Genomic DNA, 20,971 nt, shown 5'->3' with positions numbered 1-20,971 from the left:
GTAAGACGCTTAAAAGTAGTGAAAATGAATGGGCACTACTATGGGAGGATGGGTTAGAGAGAGAGCAAAGGCGGTGGAGGACACAGCTCATGTAATCAGGAGACTCTCTGGGACTGCTCAGCCAGATACTCTGAAAATTCCTTGTCTCCTTCATTCAGTTAAATTTATTGAGCAACTACTTAGTGCTCAATACTGTTCTGGGCACCTTCACTTGGATGGCCACTGGATTTCAAATATTATGGTTCCCCAATACCCGCCACCATCTCAGATAGTGGCAACTCCACTTCTGATTACTCAAGCCAAAACCTGGTGTTCTCCATACAGTCTTATCTCCTTGCCCCTGACATGCAATCTCTTGGTAAATTCTGCACTCTCTACCTTTAAAATCCACCTCACATCCAGCCATCTCTCACTGTTCTGGTGCCCTCAACCACATCTTACCTGGTATTTCAGCAGCCTCTCAGTAGTCTCCTGCTTCCATCCACCAGCAACCAGAGTAACCCCTGAAAACCAGTCAAGCCTCCCTCTAAACCCTGTGATGGCTACTCACCTCCGTGTGCCCTTAGGGCCCTCCCAGATTTTCGAGTGCTTGCTGGCCCCTTCCTCAGGATGTTCCAATCACACTGGCCTCCTTGCAGTCCCTCAGGCACAACAGCGGGCAGGGCCCTTGCACTAGCTGTCACTTCTGCCTGGAAATCTCTTCCTTTAGATATCGGCCTAGCTGGCACCCTCATTTCCTTCAAGTGTTTGTCAAATGGCATCTTCTCAGTGAGGCCTACCCTGCCTTCTTACCCCAACTCCCAATCTCCCTTAGTCTATCTTTTCCACACAGTTATCACCTTTTATACATTTATTATAGTTTATACTATTGATTGAATAAAATTTATTTAGGGAGACACTATAAATAAGAAATAAAAGCATGAGTATAGGGAATTACTGTAGTGGCTCATGCTATAATGAAAACACACCCAGGGATGTGCTCAAAACCTCAGGGTAGGCTACTGTGTAGTGTGTGGCCAGGGAGGGGACATCTGACCTGAGACAAAAGTGCTGTGAAGGGGTCCTGGGGTTAGGGCTGGGAGGGTGGGGGTGAGAAGGGAGGGCTGCCTAGGCTACAGGAACTGCAAATGCAAAGGCTTTGAGGTGGGAACTCTCAAGTTCATGGTTAGATATTTGAGTACACCGGCTCCCAGGAAGGGCCTCTGGGAACCCCCAGCCTCGGTCTTTGTGTGTTCCAGCGATCTTCACTGCAGGCCTAGGCGTTGGCCAATTCAGGGTGGAGTTTAGGGGAGGGACCCTCCTGGAGGGTGGAAGCAGAAATGGATAATCTGCAGAGGCAGAGATAGCAGACCCCAGGGGCCTGGTGTAGCCCTGCGGGGCTTGGCAGGCTGTGCAGGGGTTCGCCTTTAGCAGACACCGGGGAGGCCTTGCCCGGCTTGGCTCAGCAGGACCGGAGGACCGAGCGGGACCTCGTGGGGAAGTGGATTCTGAATTCTCCCAGCGGGTGAGCTGGGCGGGAGGCCCGCGGACAGCCCGAGGGGCAGCCCTGGCTTGGCGGCCGCGGTTCCACTGACCAGCTCTATGGTTCGGGCAGGTGCCCACCCTCCGGGACCTCAGTTTCCCGCCGTTCTGGATCCCGAGGCGACTCGGCGGATCCCGGAGCGTTCTGGGCAGGGAGGGGCGAGGGCGGTAATCCGAGCCGCCCGGGCGGGGTCCCCGGCTCCCGCGGCCACGTTCGCAGCCCGGCGGAGGCGCGGGACCGGCGCCCGAGCGCCCGGGACGCGGCCGCAGCCCACCGAGTGGGCCGCGCGCTCAGCGCGGGAGGTGAGAGCGGGCCCCGCGGGCGCGGGAAGCGGCGGCGCGGGGAAGGTGCGGTCGCGGGACGCGGCGGGAACGGCCGCGCCGCGCGGATCGGGAAGCCCGGGCTGCGGCCCGCGCCGGGGAGGTCCCGATCGCGGCGACCCCCGTTTCAGCGGCCAAGCCCCGGCAACCGGGATGCCGCGGTGCCTCAGCCGAGAGCCGGCGCGGGGTCCGGTCCGCAGCCCGAGCGGTGGCCAGAGCCGCGGGCTGCAGACCCCTCCCCGTGCTCGGCGCTGGGGCCTGGACGGGCGCTGAGGCCACTCCTCGGGCCAACTTCTGTGGTCTCCTCCCCTTTCCGGGGCCACCCCGACTGGAAATGCCCCTCCTCAGCCCGGCGGCCTTTCTCTCCTTAGCCCTTATCACTCCGCCCTTGTTTATTAGCCCATTGACTATAATTTAATTATCCATTTAATAATGATGATGATAATGATAATGCTATTATTCATTTTTGTTTGCTCACAGTGGATCTCCCCCACTGGAATGTGGGGACTTTGCTTTGCCTACTGGTGTAGTCCCCTGAATCTAACACGCATTTTTCTTCTTCCTCCTCCTCCTCCTCTTTTTTTTCCTTACTGGAAATCGAACCCAGGAGCGCTTTACCATTGAGCTACTGCCCACCTCTTTTTAATTAATTAATTAATTAATTTGTTTAGAGATAGTGTCTCGCTTAGTTGCTGAGGGTCTCGCTAAACTGCACTCCTGCTTCAGTCTCCCGGGTTGTTGGGATTGCAGGATTACAGGTGGGCACTGCCCCGCCTGGAAATAACCCACTTCTTCAGGGCTTCAGGAGCCAGGCACAGTGCTCATCAGTGGAGCCACACTGGATACGCCCTGGACATTCTAGGGTTGGGGACAGTGCTGAAAATGCAAATGGAACTTTTTTTTTAAATCGCTGCATTTAGTTTTTTTGTTTATGTGGTGCTGGGGAAAGAACCCAGTGCCCACTGAGTCACAAGGCCAGCCCTGCAAATGGGATCTTTATGGGATGAAGGAAATCTTCTATCAGACACCTTGGTGATCAGGACCTCCTTGGGTATGGTGATCCAGCAAAGCTTCTCTAATTAGGTGACATAAATTAAAGGCCACAAACTATGTGTCAGAAGGGAAAGCAAGAAGCTATGGGGGTACTTACCTCTGACCTAGTCTCAGAGGGCAGGGAGTTGAGGTCTGAACAGTGAAGGTCAAGACTGTGGGACCCAGACCCTTGAGTGTGCCAGGTCTGGGTCAATGGGTGGGGATTACCAAGGGGCAGGGAGGGCTTCTTGGTGGATATGGTCATTTTGCTTTGCCCCAGTTCACAGTAGGAATTCTCATCATTTGAGAACTGTTTTGCAGGCCCCCTGGGAACCAGGTGGCTGAGCTGTGTGGCCAGACAGGAAGGGACTGCCCTCCCCTTGTGAGTTATTTTGGTAAGTGCATCACCACCTGAGACTCCCCCCCCCCCCCCAAGAAGGTGTGAGAGAATAGGCAAAGCAAGGGCTGCTTCTCACTGGTCATGTGATTTTGGTCAGTTCCTCTTCAATGCTGTCACAGTTTTCCATGAATAAGGAGGGCACTGGGATTAAGTGCCTTATATGATCCTTGGGCAAAAGCATTCAGCCCCTGTGGCAGGCCCTTCTCAGCCAGACCCTGAGTTTGGGCCACACTCCTGCTTACAGAATAGATCTTCTCTGAACTTCACTGTGAAGCAGGCCTGCCTCCCCGCCCCCTGCACCTATCTGGCCCCGAAGGCTGCAGATTCCCGGTGAAGGACAACTGTGCCATACACCTCATACAGTGAGAGGCCAGGAGAGCCCAGGAGAGTCAATGGGGACTCTGGAGGGCTGTCCACAGAACTGGAGTTGAGAGGCCTGCAAGTCATGGGGTGACTGAAGCAGAATTGTTTCTATGGGCTTGGCGTCTGTTTCAGCCACACTAGGGCCTATTTCTTTGGGTTTTAAAAAACCATGTCAATGTCCCACCACACCTCTGCTCTACAATTGCAATATCCTTTCTCCTGAGTCATTGGATGTCCACTTTTTGGCCTCTCACAACATCCCTTTGAGAGAAAGGTAGGGAAGACCGGCCCAGTTCATGTATGAAGACTAAGAGCCTTGGGATGCAGTGAGTGAGCAGGGCCACAAGGCAGGGCCAGGTCCTTCCCCCTGGGGCTGCCTCCCTCTCTAATCTGCAACCATCTCCCTCTCCTCAGTTTTTGTGGAGCCATGAAGCTTAACAAGAGGAGTGTGACCCACTACGCACTGAGTGACTCCCCCGCAGACCACACAGGCTTCTTGCGCACTTGGGGGGGTCCAGGGACTCCACCCACCCCCAGTGGCACGGGCCGAAGATGCTGGTTTGTCCTTAAGGGCAATCTGCTATTCTCCTTTGAAAGCCGCGAGGGCCGGGTCCCGCTGAGCCTGGTTGTGCTGGAGGGCTGCACCGTGGAACTGGCCGAGGCTCCGGTGCCTGAGGAGTTCGCCTTTGCCATCCGCTTTGACGCCCCAGGAGTGCGCCCACACCTGCTGGCAGCAGATGGGCAAGCGGCCCAAGAGGCCTGGGTAAAGGCGCTGTCCAGGGCCAGCTTTGGCTACATGCGCCTAGTGGTCCGTGAGCTGGAAAGCCAGTTGCAGGAAGCCCGCCAGAGCCTGGCCTTGCACCGCTGTGCCACCCGGAAGGTGGCTGGCAGCCGCTGTAAGCCACAGACTCCCAACCACTCGTCTCCAAGTCCAGAGAATGGACACTTTCTCCCCAGCGACTGCAGCCCCATGGGTTCCAGTGAAGAAGGGGGCAGCAGGCCAGCAGGGCGGGATTTGGCTGAGTGGGAGTTGCAGGGCCCTGCCAGCTTCCTCCTAGGCAAGGGGCAGAGCCCTGTGTCCCCTGAGACTTCCTGCTTCTCTACCCTCCACGACTGGTATGGTCAGGAGATTGTGGAACTGAGGCGGGGGTGGCAGCAGAGGGTCCTGGGGAGCCAGCCAGAATGCAAGCCATAGGATAGGCCCGTAGCCTGGGCCTTTAGTCCTGGCCCTGTCCTGCTGGTCAGGACACTGCAGCCAGTGCTTTTCAAGGAGTTAAATGTTTACTCACTTCCAAGGTTGCTTTTGGGGGGAGGGGAGTTCCTTCCCTCCTGATTTTTTTAGGCCTTCCAAGTTATACATTCTCCCTGTGCCTAGAGGGGACTGAGGAATTATGGCTTCCAATCCCCTGACTTTTTGAAACCCAGAAAGGAAAGGTGGTTTACTATAGCCCCAGAGCAAACCTGTCTCCTGACTCTGACAGGACTGCCCCTCTCTCAGGGGATATTAATGAAATGCAGGAAGAGGGGCTGCCCTACCTTTGACCTACACACCAGACTCTAGCCATAATTTCCAACACAGGAGTCTCATGTGCACTTAAATGCCAGAGGCTGACTGCAGATCAGCTTAGGGGCTAACATTGTCAGTGAAAATGAATTTATTGTGTTATAGGGATTTCTGGGCCCAGCTTTTCTTGAGAGGGATAGGAAGACTGGGCACGGGGCCCCTTTCCCCCCATAGTTTGGGCAGGGTCCTTTGGAGGAAACAGCCTTTAGCTAAATAGAGTGACTTCTTACTCCTCCTCTACCAAACCACCACAGATAATGCTGAAATTTGCCTTGGGAGGGGCTTTTATGTCAGCAAAAAACTTTCCTGAGTTCCGTCCTCAGCAGCCAGCTAGCTCTTGGTACTGCCAAGCAGGAAGTAAAGAAGAGGCAGGGAGGCAGGGTGGCCCCTGGGGAAGGCCAGTTTGTTTCTTTGGTCCTCAGTCCTGGGTATTCTAGAAGCTTAGGATTCTCAGTACCATGTGATAAATCCCACTCTCCTGGCTGGGCTCCCATAAAGGTACTCCTCCTCCTAAAGCCACCAGGGAACTCTGTGACAGTTCCCAGGACTTTACCTTCAGGAATCCTCATTGCTGCTCTTCCCAGCAGTGGTGCAAAATGTTTTTCTATTTGTCTGGAAGGCAAAACTGCTGGGACTACAGAGCCAAAGGCCAGCCCAGCCTGTCACCTTAAAGGTATAGTGGCAGTGACTGGTGGGAAGATGCAGGGCCTGGTGACAGACACCCCCTTCCTTGCTTCCCTCTTTCACTTGGCTGGACTAAGCCCAAGTGGGCCGAAGACAGACTTCAGGAGGCTGAGATGCTGCCCTAGGCCCAGGACCACTGCTGCCCTGCTTTGTTCCCAGCCCTGTACGGGAGCCCTACGGCCCACCTGCACTTTATTTTATACACAGATACTACAGGCCTTTGTTATCTTTGTTACTGTTTTTTAAAAAATATAAATATATATATATATATACACACAATTAAAACACTAAAGTTTTTTTTAAAGGTTATTACTCATTTTGGTTATTACAATGTTTTTAGAAACGAAGAATCAGGGCTGGAGTTGCGAAGCCAGTATCTGATGGCAGAAGCTGAGTTAGGTTAGAGACTCGGGTTTGTTGCTGGCATAACTCCCACCAGGTCCACTTTGGCCCCGCCTGTTTCCCAGCCCCGTGTCCCAGACCCTCAGCCCACTCCCGCCCGTTGTTAGTGTTTTTTATAAGATTCAATGAGTAAAGTTTTTTCATTATTACTCATTTTGGTTCCTGAAGCTTATTTCAACACACTCTCGGCTGACCCCTCCGGGAACAAAGAAAGTCACAGAACTCACTGCAGCCGACCAGGGCCCCGCGGGAGGGGCAAAGGGGGACTTCTGTATCGTTCTCGTGACGTCACCACGTCGGGCGGGAGACAAACGCCTCTTTCCACCGCAACAGGAACTGGGGGCACTGCGCAAGTGTCAGGGCTGGGCTTCTCGCGTTCTTCTTCAAGTGTCGCGAGATTGGGGTGGCGTTCTGCGTGAGGGCGGCACCGAGGCCCGACTGTGGGGTACTGGTGCCCGGGCAAGAGGCGGGGCTGGGAGATGGCGTCCGGAGCAGCTCGCTGGCTGGCGTTAGCACCTGTCCGATGCGGTGTTCCCCGGAGTGGGCCGATCTTGAAGAAAGGTGGCGATGTCTACGCCACACGGGGCAGCTCAGGTCGGAGCCTGGTACCGTCGAGGTCAGTCATCGTTACCCGCAGCGGCGCCATTTTGCCCAAACCTGTGAAAGTGAGTGTCTGCCTGGAGGCGGGGCGAAGGGGCTGAAGCCAATCGTTGTGGGGAGTGCGTGCGGGCCGACGCTGATCGGCAGGAACAGAGGCCAATCAAAGGATCGCTATAGACTGGAAGGCGGCTAAGGACAAATTTTTGCGCTGAGGGGTTGCCGGTTTTGTTTGGGGCTGGGAGATGTTGTTTAAAACCCCATGTTGAATCGGGTATTGGAGACTGAGGTTGAAGGGTGAAAGCTGTATTTTGCACTAGTTTATCGGGAGAAGTACGGTGCCCGTTTTTCTGGGCCGGAAGACAGCTTTGTGCATCGAGTTCAGGCGGATTATGCAGTCTCTGCGCGCAGTTGATGGGGTGAAAGAGCGAGTCGTGAAGGAGTTTTGCATCAGGGGAACGTGGGGCGGGACCGATTAGTCGTGACCTAGTATATGAAGAACCAGGGTGGTGGCCAATATCCTAGGCTGACAGCCGAGTTAAGTCCTCGCGTCCATGTTTTTTGCTTAGTACAGCCCCGACCAGATCCTTTTTTTTTTTTTTTTTTTCCCCACCACCGAGTGCTGTGAGTTAGTAGTATCCTTGGGTCTTTCTAAGCATAATAGAAGTAGCCATTTATACCAAACAAAAGTTTGCTTTCTGACTGCAGGGCTGTGTGAGTTAAAAAATAGTTCTTGAAAGCTGGTCTGGCCCATGCTAATTCACACAATTAACCATAGACTGGTTTCACAGCAAGACCAGAAAGGTGCTGCTGTCTTACAAAGAGGTATAATTGACAATTGAACACCACCCAACCGCACTCTCAGGTTGAGGCTCAAACCCAGGGCCTCTGGCAACAGGGCAATCGCCGTATCACTGAGTTACATCTCCAGCACACCTCCACCCTCATCACCCCACCCCACCCCCAATATAGGGGATTGATCCGAGGGGCACCTTATCACTGATCTACATTTTTTTATTTTGAGGCGGGGTCTAAGTTGCCCAGGCTGGCCTTGAATTGTTGTCTTCCTGCCTTAGCCTCCTGAATAGCTGGGATTACAGGAGCATGCCACAGCTTCCAGCTTCTCAAAGTGATTTTAACTCCAGGAAAATAGGAGAGGAAATGTTGGTGATCTTCTGGGATCCATCTATTCCATTGTAAAGACTTGCCCATTTTTCAAACAAGCTGTTTCTAAAATTTTATGTGGTGAAATCAACTTTGTTAGGTATCAGAGAGCCTGTTATCTGGATTGTATAGAATATCCCATAGCCATACATTGTCTTGTAATTAATTTTCACGTGTGTAGTGTCTTCTTTAAGAAGTGTTGACCGTAGTTCAGTCCTCTTAGTACTTTCTCACCTGATTGTAGGGTATCTACAAATAATTAGCAGGTTGTGCCTAGTTTTTAGATGTCTGACTGCCGTGTACTTTTCTTTCTAGTATCTTTTTTCATGATCACAACAATCACTTTTTTATCTTCTTTTATTTTTCTTGCTCCGAGTTTTTCCAAGGGATTAAAATCAGGTTGTTTAGGATGGGGTTGAGGTCCACAGGAGCAAATGCTCCTGTCAAATTGGGCTCTGGAGCTCACAGCCACCCTTCTGACCCTCTGCAGATGTCCTTTGGCCTTCTCCGTGTGTTCTCCATTGTGATCCCCTTTCTGTATGTTGGGACGCTTATTAGCAAGAACTTTGCTGCTCTACTTGAGGAGCATGACATTTTTGTCCCAGAGGATGATGACGACGATGACTAACAGGTAAGACTTGCTATTCCCTTAAATGGGCAGTAGCAGGAAGTGGGTGGAGCATTTGATGTGATCTGTGATGCAGTTTGGCCCAGTAGCAACATTTTGACATTCAGGTCAGAAACTTCTATGAATTAATCCACTTCGTGATTAGTGATTTTATTTTGCCTTTTTCTTATATTGGACAGGGATAACAGTTGACTTACAAATTCACTGCTGTCTCTTCAACTAGGTCTAGATCTTAGGCATCTATTCAGTTGCCCTTGAGGTACTCTTAATTCATCAACTCATACATTTCCTGTCAATTTAATATGCCTTATACACCCACCACCAACAGCTTAATTTCAGCTGCTCCATACTGAAATTTGGAAACTGGCAAGTCCTCACCATGTCAGCTCTGCACCAGTACAGTCTAAGCATGGGCATAACTGCCTGGTTCATACTGTTCACAGACCCTCCCCAAGGTGTGCCAGCCTTCTTCTCATTCAGCATTCTTGTGTTGATTTCCTGTGTTCTGATATGTCCTTTTCTGGCAGCACAGCTGTCATAAATAAGGACACTCCTGACTCAGCCTGCATTTAAGACTTTCCATGATCTATCTAGTCACACCTCTTATCCCATGCTCATCTTCCATATTCCCAACCACAAGAGGAAATGCCCTTGAGAGGACCAGGCCTTCTGTTCTACTCTGGTGAGCTATCCCCAGGATTCATCATTTTTCAAGTACCTTCTTAGCCCCAAGCATTGGCTTGTCACTCAGACTGCTCTTTGTCTTAGTTCCACCCATTCTTCAGTGTCTTTGATAAAGTTTCCCTTTATCCCTTCATCTGAGAGTGACTTCTGCTTTGTCTGAGTGACCCTCACCTTTCTCACAACATTCAGTATTTTTGAGTGGAGTGGCACACGCCTATAATACCAGAAAACTTGGGAAGCTGAGGCTGGAAGATCACAAGTTTGTTTTTTGTGGGGGTTTTTTTGGTAGTGCCAGGGATTGAACCCAGGGCCCTGTGCATGCTAGGCAAGCGTTCCACCAACTGAGCTATATCCCCAGTCCCTGGAAGATCACAAGTTTGAGGCCTGCCTCACCAACTTAGTGATATCCTGGGGTGGAAATGGGGATGTGGCGGTGAAATACCCTTTAGTTCAATACCCAGTATCAAAAAAATAAAAACCAATTTAAAAAATTTCAGTATTATGTGCTTAAACACCCACATCCACACCAAAATTCTACCAGAGCCTTAAGTTTCACTATTGCTCTCCTTTCTTACAGGGCACGGAAGAGGTATGGAAAGGACAAAATCATAGCTGAAGGAATGGTGATGTGCTCAGCCCTCCTCCCCTACCAGCAGAAGGGCTCAGGGGAAGCCCCCCAGTCCTGCCTCCTGCATGGTCTGTGAACACAGCCCAGATCCCCACATTCTGGGAGGTTCCCCAAGTTGTGCTGTCCACTGAACGCCGGAAAAAGCAAGCTGTCAAATTATGAATAATATTAATAAATATCAGCTGTGTGTGACTGAAAGCAGGCTCTAGTTGTTGCAATATTTTGGTCTTTTCTTTCTCTATCTGCGAAGTAGCCCAGGATAGCCAGGCCTTTATGGATCCACAAAGGTAATTAAGGAGGCCTGAGACCTATTTTTTAAATTTACAAAAGCTCAATAGAAACAGTTTTCCTTCAAAGCTGCACAGGCTAACTAAAGCCTCAAGCTTTTTTGGTCTGTTAGTAACATTGGCTAGCTATGCGCCTATTAGGAGCTTTATTATTTTACAGCTAGTTTAGTGTCATAAGAATCTTTTTTTTGGGGGGGGGGTACTAGGGATGAACTCAGGGCACTCAACCACTAAGCCACATCCCCAGCCCTATTTTGTATTTTTATTTAGAGACAGGGTCTCACTGAGTTGCTCAGTGCCTCACCATTGCTGAGGCTGGCTTTGAACTCGTGATCCTCTTGCCTCAGTCTCCTGAGCCGCTGGGGTTACAGGTGTGCCATCACACCCAGCTCATAAGAATGACCTTTTAAAACTTGGGTTCCTTAGGCAAAAATAAAGGAATCCTTTATGCTGAAAAGTGTAAGAATCCTCTGAGTGATTATACCTATAGATACTGAACTCCTTTCTCCAGCATTTGGACTCTCCAGGGAATGAACAGAGAATACCATCCAAAACAAATAGGAATCAGTTCTTTAACCTCCACTGATGTTTATTCTCCTTATATTTAGAGCTACACCAGTGTGCAAAATCAACAGGAACATTTCTGTTCTCTGTGTATGCATCCAATAGGCGGGGCACTAGCAGCCTGCCTGAAGAGTAGGAACTGAATTTCACTATGAGGACTGGTGCTTGTTGAAAGACAGGGGTTAAGCCTCTGGCCATCAATTTTCTTCGCAACCAGAGAGGAAAATGGCCCATCGTGTCAGGTCTTTTTCCATGCCCGTTAGTGTTGCTCTGACCCTTCTCTAACAGCCAGAAATGGCTAATTTTGGATTATCTGTGCCCTAATACCAAGGCATCCAATTGTGTAGGCTATGGAAACATGACTAAATTTACAGTCATCCAGCCTCATATCCAGTGTGAGTTTCTGAAGAGATGGCTTCATCTCTTCCTGTTTACTGACATGTTAGACTCTGAGGAAGAATCCAATCTAATTTATAGCACACTACACAACTGAAGCAAAGGGAATGACAGGGGTATGTGTACCAACACCCTACTTCTTCAGGCTTGGTGAGAGAGACTGTAGGAAATTGGTTCACCAAGAGAATTCTACCATGAGTTTAACTGTATATGTTTATTTGTATATAGTAATTAAATATATCAATATGCACCTTTCCACTGAGTAGCTTCATGGGTCGTGGCCAACATAGAATTTGGACAGGAAATCCTTTGGCCTGGGTTCTTCTGTTTCATGGAAGAACCGCATAACATGTGTCCGCTGCTTCCACACTTTTATTGTTTCTTCCAATTCCATCTTTCCCTGCACAAGTAAGAGGAGAGGTGGTTAAGGTGAAGGAACACAGTTCCGAAGTCCTGGATTCTATTCTGTGCTTGGCACTGACCTGAATGACCTTGGACAAATATATACCCTGTGAGGTAGTTTTTGTATGTGGAAACTGAAATGGGACTAAATAATTTTGGAGGACTTTCAGATAGTCACCTCTACAACTGACTGCTTTACGTTTCTGCTTAACATCTCTCCTGGGTGACTTATTGATCCACACTGAAGCTCCTATTGATACCAATATAACTGAACAGGAAGATAGAATCAGGCCCAGAATTTGACTACCATTTACACAGGACTCACACCCAGCTTGTCTGCCTTGTCCAGCTGTTAAGCTGGTGTCCAGGTAAAGCAGTAACTTCCAGGGATGGTGGTTAACAAGAGCTCAAACCTCCCTCCTATATATATTTTTTGTTTGGTTGGTTGGCTTTTGCAGTACTGGAATTGAACCCAGGGGTGCTCTACCACTAAGCTACGTCCCCAGCACTTCTTAAAATTTTTGAGACAGCTCATTTAGTTGCCCAGGCAGCCTTCAATTTGTGATTCTCCTGCTTCAGCCTCCTACATGGTGATTCTTGGTTTTAAAATGGAACCCCCCAGTAGATTTTCCCTTCATCAATCTTAGTCTATTTAATCAGGGGATAACCTCCAAGTTCAAGTACTCCTCTGAAACAGCAATAGTTGCTGAACCAGTAGTTACTTTTTTAACTTGGAGGCAAAATGTTCATCTGGGGAAACTGAAAACGCCTGGGACAAGTTGGCCGGTCCTTTAAGCTGGTCTGGGAAGGTCAGTTACCTTAATGACCAGAAGATCAACCACCCTGGGGTCTGTGACGTGGGCATTCTTCATAAACATTTCTCGGACTTTATCCCGTCCCTGTTTCACAGTGATGTCTAGCTGGAATAAGTGCACTAAAGAGAAAACAAGATTTGGGATAGAAATTACACAGCTAAAATAGTTTTTAAAAACTTAAGTCAGTGGATGTTCACTGAAAACACACAGATTGTGCATTCATTCCGTGCACCAAATGTCAGCCTAACCCTCAGCTAGTTGCTTGAGGACGTGAGGATGTGTGAGACATGGTTCAGTGAGTTTACATTTTGTTTCAGGAGATAAGACCACAGCATTTGAAGAAACAGTATGTAGCACAGTTGAAGAGTGTGATCAACCTGGGTTCAAATCCCAGCTGCTGTTGTCAGCTACGTGATTCTGTGTAAGTTAACAACTTTGTGCTTGAGTCAGTGAAGTGAGACAACAAGACAATAAGATGCATAACTCTAGAGTTGTGATGCTGTGAGATACAAAATGTTTACAGCAGTGCCTAACATGGAGTTGACTCCTAATAAATGTTCGCAAAATTATTAATACAGGGCTGGGATTGTGGCTCAGCGGTAGAGCACTCACCTCGCATGTGTGAGACGGTGGGTTCAATCCTCAGCACCAAGTAAATATAAATAAACAAAATAAAGATATTGTGTCCATGTATAACTAAAAAAATATATTTTTTAAAATTATTAATACAGGGGCTGGGGATGTGGCTCAAGTGGTAGCGAGCTTGCCTAGCATGCGTGAGGCACTGGGTTCGATTCTCAGCACCACATAAAAATAAAATAAAGATATTGTGTCCACCTAAAACTAAAAAATATTAAAAAAAATAAATACAAAAATTATTAATTACAGGGTCTCACTAAATTGCCCACGCTGCCCTCAAACCTGTGATCCTCTTGCCTCAGCTTCCTGAGTAGCTGGGACTAGAGGCACCTGCCACCATACCCAGCTTTTCCTTTCTTTTTTGTGGTGCAGACAGTTGAACTCAGAGCCTTGTTCATGCTGGGCAAGTGCTCTACTACTGAGCCACACCTGAGAATTAGCATTATTTTTATATGGAACAATCTTACAATATGGTGACAGGGTTGAAATTTATGTAAAATAATATGGCATGGGCTTTAGTACCACATGAACTTGGGAGTTGAGAGAGATTGCTTAAGGGTTTCTGCAGGTAGGGAAGGCTTTAATCCAACAAGCAGGTTTCTTGGAAGGACAGAAGATATAGTTCCAGTTCTCTAGGTATTAAATTCTGATTATAGGAACAGTCATCCATGACTGCAAACATAAAATCATAATATTCCCAATCCCTTAAGTTAGCACCTAAAATAGTGACAGACCTTCAAGTTTGTATGGCACACAGGCATGTGGATGTCCTTTGATAATTAGGTTTCAGTCACTTGTATTCTCACCCCCTGGCACTCAGCCAATTTCCGTGGAGTGCTGATAACAGGTATGAATAGGCCCTGTGAGCCAGGTGGAATACACACAGGGTGAGGCGCCTAGTAGGTTGGTGGGACAGCAAGCAAGGCTGACAGGCTAGAACTAGTACTGTATACTCACTGGGTGAGGATGCCTTGTGTTGAGGCCAATACTGGGGCTTGGCCACCCTGATCTACAGAACTATCACAACTAACTCTGAAAACTTATGAGGGCTATCTCACCATACTCATAACTTAGCGACAGCCATGGAGTAATAAAGCTTCTGCCAAGGAAATAACATGCCATGTTGCAAAGAAAACAAGGTTTCTTTGACCATAGAATAAGCAATAGCAGACATCTAACAAAACTGGCATCCCAGCTTGACAGGTGAATAAATGTTAATGTTAATGACAGAGATGATCACTCATTGAAGTATCCAGTGTTGTCCTGGAGCAGGTCCTTAAGGACAGCCAATTTTGTAATCACTTCCCAAATTTGCCTTCAGTTTGGTAGCTTATAATCAACCATGGCGGGAATATTTATACCACAGGAAATGGTAAACTGTAGTGTGTATAAATTTTGCACTCCTCCACCCCCAAGAAAGCTGGTCATCCCTTTATCACATTAGAGATTTCACAAAAAAGCACAGAAAAGTACAATAGGATGACAAAGAGTTGCAAAAACAAATGAAAACTAGTATGGGACCTGGGATTCAGAATTTCTCTTTCAGGAAAAATCAGGCACGAGCACTATGGGAATCATATACAAGTGTTCCTGGAAAATATGGGCCTAGAATCCAGGTGGTTTTTTTTTGTTGTTGTTGCTTTGTTTTTTCATTTACAATCTTGTGCTCATTTAAGAGGAGAAATATGAGGAATCTTCCTCTGCTATCAGTGCTTGCCTTTCCTACACTTTTATATCAAATTCCTGCCAACCTTAAGAGGCAATGCTTCCAGGGATACTTACGGGAGCTGGTACCCATCAGCTCCCCTTCCTCAGTGCCCATCCCCCCAGGGAACTCTTCCCTAGAAAGGGACATTCCAATTTTGTCCCAGGCGCCATCCTCACATCTCAGCCAACTGAACACAACCCTTCACCAGTGAGAAAGGCTGAAGGAAATCAAATGAAAACAGCCTAGCTCTAGTCTGCTGAACTTGGTCTAAATCAGTGGTTCTCAAATCAGGGATGATCTTACCCCCCAGAACAGTAGGTAATTTCTGGAGGCATTTTTGACTGTCACAACTAAGGGGAGAATGCTACTGGCTTCTAATAGGTAGATGCCAGGGATATTGTTCAACAGCCTACAATGCACAGTACAGCCCTGTACAATAAACTATCTAGTGCAAATGTTGGAAAGCCCTGTTATAAATCAATTCCAACTGTTCTTTTTCAACTCACAGACTCCTGGCTTATTCTTTAAATATTGAACATTTCCATTTGAGAGGCTCAAAAGATAAGTAAGAATCCCTTTTGGATGAAAGATGACTTTTCCAGTCTGCTTTCCCAAACTTAATAAGGCTTTTCCGAGGTTCCTGACAGATCAGGGAGGATAACACTGATACAGTTGTCAGCCTTTGCTGCAGTTCATTCTGGTATCATTCACACCAGGTGATCCTTTGATGCGAGGCAGCATGGTATAAGGGAAAAGAACACAAGGGCAGGGGTCAAACAGGCTGGGTAAAGCCTCAACATCAGTATGAACATTCCTAGAGAGAGACATTCCAATTTTGGTCTGGGGTATACCTTCTTGCCTGTGTTCTCTATAGGAAAGGAAATAACCTCTAATCTAATTGCTATATAGGAATATGGTAGAGAATAAGGAACAGCACTTTGTAAACAGTAAAGCATGAAACAAATGTTGGCTGTTAAAATTTTTCAGCATTTCCCCTGCCACTTCCATGATACACCAGGAAATTATCTGGTTATGTGCCTACCTTCCTCACTTGACCACAAGACCCTAAAGGCCTTGTGGGTGAACAAAAAGTGTTTTATTCACGTTTGTTTCATTCTAGGTATCTAGTATTGACCCTACAGTACAAAAGGTGCCCAGTGAAATGTAGAATAAATCAATGAATTTTCTGTAGAAAGCCTCCTGATATCTTCTGGCCAGCAAGCAGCATAGTTTTTTTTTTTTTTCCAAAGAAGGGATTCAAAGGCAGTTCTGTCCTAGTGCTCCCATGCCAAAGTGGATCCCAGAAGCTTCAGAGAAACGACAGTAGGCATTCAGAGCCAGTTTTTTTGGTGCTGGGGATTGAACCCAGGGCCTCATACATATTAAGCTCACACTCTACTAGAGCCAAGAGCCACATATTAGAGTTGAATAATCAGGGTCTGAAAACTGGCTCTTCCACTCATTGATAGTGTGACCCCAGACAAGTCTGGGTGCCTCAGTTTTCTCATCTGTAAGGCAGGAAACAAAGCCTGACTTAAAATAAGGCAATGTAAAGCCTTTAGCATAGTTCTGGGCCATATGTAAACATTTCAATAAATGTTAATCATCATCAATTCTATTACTTATTCCCAATCCTTGATTTGATTATTTAGCTGGAGTTCCAGTGATGCATGACAGTGTAGCATCTAAGTAACTGACCAGCTACAGATTACTGACCTTCCCTATAGGTCTGACCTTTGCTCCCTTGACCACTCCCTGCCTCCCATTCTGACCCTGCTTTCTAGGCTCCTGTAACCCCTACCTTCTTTTTCCCCTCTCAGGTCCCTTCTAACTCTGGGATTCTCTCTCCAAACAGCATTTGAAGGAAGATCCTGGGAAGGGATGATCTAGAAAGAGCTGGGTCCTGACACTTGCAATACCTGGGTTCCATCTTCAACTCAGCCATGTCATGTCCTCCTTAGTTCCTCTCTTTCAGGTGGGTTTAAGTTAAGGTCACTAGCAATCTCTCAAAAAGTCAGTCTGAGGACAGGGACTGTGGAGCACAGTTCCCACATTAAAGAACTGGGCTCTACATGGAAGCTCCTTCTAGGGTAAGCCCTATAAAAACAACAGTAGCCAATAACTTAATAAGTGTTAACCAAGTGTCAGGCCCTGTTCTAAGCACTTTGGATATATTAACCTACCTAACACAGTAACTCTCTGAAGATACTATCAGTACCCCCATTTTATAGATGAGAAAACTGAAACATAGATGAAATAACTTACCCAAGGTCACAAAGCTACTAAAGGGCAGAGCCTGGAGATGAGTGCAGGCTTATTCTAATCTCCACATTCTGCTGCTTCTCATAGATAGGGAAGTGTCAGCTCTGAGAGGTGCTACAATGCTCCCAACTCACTCAAACATGCCTTACCCCTCAGACTAGCAGGGAAGGTCCAAGTTAAAACACACTAAGAACAACAAGATAACAAAGCATGGACAGTCTCACAGTTGTACTACCTCTGAAAGTTTAGGTGGGATTTCCCCCAGTCTTTATTTTATCCAATACAGTGGGCAGCCGGGAAAATCAAGATAAGAAAACAAGCTCTGCACACAGGGAGTTTACATACTAATCCTCCAGCTAAACGGACTGAATCTCTGCCATCTGGGCGAAGGAAGGGGTTCTGCGGTAGAAGTGGGGAGACCAGCAAATCTTGGGAGACTGGAGGGCAAGGAAGCCATCTAGCCTGAAGAGACTGGAAAAGGAGTCGCTGGCTTACAGGACGACCTTAGGAAAGTCACTTCCCTTCTCTGGTTCACTTTTTGGTGGTGTCAGGAACTGGATGACTGCCCGAATCCTATGGCCACTTTGTTTATAAAACCCAATGGGTGTCTGAAACTGCCTTTTGGAACTAGAATTGACTCTGGGTTCCGGGCCACGCTTCGCTTCGCCTCTCGGTGCCGTCAGGTGCCTCACCTGCATAATGAGTCTGTCACCGACAGTCCCTGCTCTCCCTCTAGGCCTCGGGAAGAACTAGGAGACAGGACACCAGAGCGCCGAGCGCGTCTGGAACCTCTGTAGGATGTTAGGAACGACTGGTCTGACCTCGGCGCTGCCTTCAGGTCGGGTCCACCTTAGCTCGAGTGACCCTCTTCCCCTGAAGCACCCACAGTCGCCTCTGCCCAAGCTAGTGACCTCGGCTCGGTCGTGAGACCTTGGGCAGCTGCATCCGGGGCCCCGCCTGCGCCGCTGCCTCTCACCAGTGTTTGGCACCTCCCGATACCAGGCGCGGTAGAGCTCGCGCACTCTCCGCTTGGCCTCGTTCATGTCCCGGCTGAAAATGGGCTTCACGGAGGTGCTGGCCGCTGCAACAGCCCCGCGCAGGCTGCTCGCCGCCATCTTGCTGAGGCACCGCCTCCAACGCGCGCGTGCTCCCGGAAGGATGTCGTCCTCATTGGCTACAATGAGACGCCACGCCCCCCTGCTGGTAGGCGGGAGGACGGCTCCGGGGCTCTCCGATTGGCTGGGAGCCTCTGTTTAAGCGGGAGTAGCCAGGCTCGGAGAACGGCGCACGCTGATTGGCAGAAATGCGGCTCCGCAGTTGGGCTGCTGAATTGTTGTTCCGAAGGGCCCTCGGGCGCCGGGAAACTGCTTCGGGATCTGGAACTGAGTGCAGCAGCCTAGTTGCAGCGTTTCTAGGCGCGCGGGCTCCAGGTTTCCCGTCGACTGCTTGGGCGTGGGTAGCAGGACCGTGAGGGGACGTCTGAGGTAGATACAGGCGCCCGGGCTGAGTGGCCCTGGCCTGGACCATGGCGGCTTTCTGCAGCAACAGGTTGTTTGCCGATTTATTTTCCTAAAAATCAGTTCTTCCGGAGCGCGGTAGATGTTAGAGCGCCTCCTGGCTTTAGCTTCTGGGCACTTCTGAGCCCTGGGAGGTAGGTCACAGCATCACCCCATTTTAGACAAGGACTTGACATCCCAAGCCGTGGATCTCGCCCAGAAGCAACCCAGGAACCTGAGCAAGAAACCTGGAAAGAACCTTAAGACATCCGTTTTGGGAAGCTGTCTGCTGGCATTTTCTCGCAGAACACCAAGGAGAACCTCGAACTGTAACGGAAAAAGTAACAGCTAACAACATGACAGGCGGTGCACTGGATTTTTTTAGTTAGTTTAACCTCATAGGCCAGACAGGTACTGTGAGCATCCCCATTTTACTGGTGAGGAAACAGATGGTGCACTTTCCACCTGCCACATTAAGTTGCCTCCCTGCCCGACTCCCCGGTAGGCGTCTCTCCGTCTTTCTGAAGAATCAGTGAACTGACACCTTGGAAGTACTGGGGAAGGGAGAAAGGACAGGGCTGAGTTTAGCTGTGGGACCCCAACTGGCTTGGGTAGGATCCTGCATCGCCCAATCTTTCTCAGGTTTTTTTTTTTTTTTCATTATTATTTTTGTACCAGGAATTGAGGGGCGCTTTGCCCCTGAGCTACATCCCCATCCCTTTTTTATTCTGAGACAGGGTCTTGCCAAGTTACTGAGGGTCTTCCTAAATTGCTGAGGCTGACTTGGGATCTGCGTGCCTCAGGCTCCCGAGTTGCTGGAGTTGCTGGGATTATAGGCGTGTGCCACTGTCCCGGCTTTCATATATCCTGTTTCTTTTTTCTTTTCAGTTTTGTTTATGGCTTTGTTTTATAGAAATTTATTTGTTTATGAGGCAGAATCTAGCTAAGTTGCCCAGGCTGGACTTGAACTCCTGATTCTTTTGCCTCAGGCTTCTCAGTAGCTGGGATTACAGGAGTGAATGAATGTACTTGGCGAAATATAGAAATTTATATATTAATATATGGGGAAGGGGTTGTAGCTCAGTGATCGAGTGCTTGCCTACTGAATGCTAGGACCTGGGTTTGATCCCCAGCCCTGCAAATAATAATAATAATAATAATTAATAATAATAATAATAATAAACTGAGTATTTTACATCTTACATCTTTCCTACCTCAAGATTACAAATATGTTCTTTTTTATTAATACTTTTAAAAAAATTACCATTTTATGTTAATCACTGAGAATTTTTTTATCACACAATCAAAATGGTATACCTCTATCATATTCAAGGAGTATAAACACAAGCATCAATTTCTGTCCATTGATGTTCTCTCCTTTAGTTTATACCAACAATTTTAATTGCTCAAGATTTAGGTATGTTTTGATATTCCTAAACAAGTCTTATTTTTCAAATATTTTTGGCAATCTTTTTTCTCCTTTTTTGATGCTTGTTATCAAACCCCAGCTCCGATTTATACACTGCTTTATATCCCCAGTGAGTAAAATTATTTATTTATTTATTTATTAATGCAGTACTGAGGCTCTAACCAAGGTCCTTGCTCATACCAGGCAAGTGCTGTACCACATTGAGCTACATCCCCAGCTATTCCATTCACTTTTTTTTTGTCGATTTAAAAAATAATTTTATAAAGATTTTGATTGAGATTACTTTGAATAAAGAAATAACATCTTTAAGAGAGCCTACAGAATGGGAGAAAATCTTTGCCAGCTACTCCTCTGACAGGGGATTAATATCCAGAATATATAGAGAACTCAAAAACTTAACACAAAAAAGCCAAATAACCCAGTCAAAAAATGGGCAAAACAACTAAATAGACACTTTTCAAAAGAAGAAACACAAATGGCCAACAAATACATGAAAAATCTTCATTGTCTTTAGTAATCGGGGAAATAACAAGTCAAAACTACACTAAGATTTCATGTCACTCCAGTCAGAATGGCAATTACCAAAAATACAAGTAATAATAAATGCTGGTGAGGATGTGGGGGGAAATTACACATACATTGTTGGTGGAACTACAAATTAGTACAACTACAAATTGGTGGAAAGCAGTATGGAAATTCTTAAAAAAAATTCAAGTGGAATTACTATATGACTCAACTATCCCACTCCTTTGTATTTATCCAAAAGAACTATAGTATCACATACTATATAATGATACAGTCACATGGTGTTTATAGCAACATAATTCACAATAGTCAAATAATGGAACCAATCCAGATGCCCATCAATAGGTCAATAGATGAACAAATTAAGGAAATGTGATACACACACACACACACACACACACAATGGAATTTTACTCAACTATAAAGAAGAATGGGGGGGGGAATGAAATTATGGCATTTG

General features: G+C 47.5%; 3 protein-coding genes across 4 annotated transcripts; 2 read left to right on the top strand and 1 right to left on the bottom strand.

Moving 5' to 3' along the window:
- The first annotated feature begins 1,325 nt into the window (after window positions 1–1,325).
- On the top strand, window positions 1,326–6,436 carry Pheta2 (PH domain containing endocytic trafficking adaptor 2). 2 transcript variants are annotated; one of them, XM_027936789.3, is made up of 3 exons: window positions 1,326–1,504; window positions 3,196–3,269; window positions 4,052–6,436. In XM_027936789.3, the coding sequence occupies exon 3, from the start codon at window positions 4,065–4,067 to the stop codon at window positions 4,830–4,832; it is 768 nt and encodes a 255-aa protein (XP_027792590.1). In that variant the 5' UTR covers window positions 1,326–1,504; window positions 3,196–3,269; window positions 4,052–4,064; the 3' UTR covers window positions 4,833–6,436. The 2 variants fall into 2 exon arrangements, with proteins under 2 accessions (XP_027792590.1, XP_071465535.1); XM_071609434.1 differs by lacking the exon at window positions 1,326–1,504 and adding an exon at window positions 1,723–1,824.
- A 213-nt stretch (window positions 6,437–6,649) lies between these two features.
- Window positions 6,650–10,186, top strand: Smdt1 (single-pass membrane protein with aspartate rich tail 1). Its single transcript, XM_027937884.3, has 3 exons — window positions 6,650–6,952; window positions 8,539–8,679; window positions 9,938–10,186. Exons 1-2 carry the CDS (start codon window positions 6,767–6,769, stop codon window positions 8,674–8,676), a joined length of 324 nt encoding a protein of 107 aa, XP_027793685.1. The 5' UTR covers window positions 6,650–6,766; the 3' UTR covers window positions 8,677–8,679; window positions 9,938–10,186.
- A 1,244-nt stretch (window positions 10,187–11,430) lies between these two features.
- Window positions 11,431–18,227, bottom strand: Ndufa6 (NADH:ubiquinone oxidoreductase subunit A6). Its single transcript, XM_027935758.3, has 3 exons — window positions 18,038–18,227; window positions 12,456–12,571; window positions 11,431–11,635 (listed from the first exon to the last, which is right to left on the bottom strand). Exons 1-3 carry the CDS (start codon window positions 18,174–18,176, stop codon window positions 11,504–11,506), a joined length of 387 nt encoding a protein of 128 aa, XP_027791559.1. The 5' UTR covers window positions 18,177–18,227; the 3' UTR covers window positions 11,431–11,503.
- Between the last annotated feature and the right edge of the window lie 2,744 nt (window positions 18,228–20,971).

This window comes from Marmota flaviventris, chromosome 3 (genome assembly GCF_047511675.1).
Source record: "Marmota flaviventris isolate mMarFla1 chromosome 3, mMarFla1.hap1, whole genome shotgun sequence".
In the NCBI taxonomy this organism is placed as follows: domain Eukaryota; kingdom Metazoa; phylum Chordata; class Mammalia; order Rodentia; family Sciuridae; genus Marmota; species Marmota flaviventris.
Note: the sequence above shows the minus strand (reverse complement) of the source record. Positions and strands in the feature narration are given on the sequence as shown.

Bases quoted from the DNA above. Each gene is read 5' to 3' on its own strand.
- Pheta2 (XM_027936789.3), top strand. From the start codon at position 4,065: ATGAAGCTTAACAAGAGGAGTGTGACCCACTACGCACTGAGTGACTCC.
- Smdt1 (XM_027937884.3), top strand. From the start codon at position 6,767: ATGGCGTCCGGAGCAGCTCGCTGGCTGGCGTTAGCACCTGTCCGATGC. The intron at 6,953-8,538 runs GTGAGTGTCTGC...GACCCTCTGCAG, and splicing joins TTTTGCCCAAACCTGTGAAA to ATGTCCTTTGGCCTTCTCCG.
- Ndufa6 (XM_027935758.3), bottom strand. From the start codon at position 18,176: ATGGCGGCGAGCAGCCTGCGCGGGGCTGTTGCAGCGGCCAGCACCTCC. The intron at 12,572-18,037 runs GTGAGAGGCAGC...TTTTCTCTTTAG, and splicing joins TCGGGAGGTGCCAAACACTG to TGCACTTATTCCAGCTAGAC. The intron at 11,636-12,455 runs GTAACTGACCTT...TTACTTGTGCAG, and splicing joins TTGATCTTCTGGTCATTAAG to GGAAAGATGGAATTGGAAGA.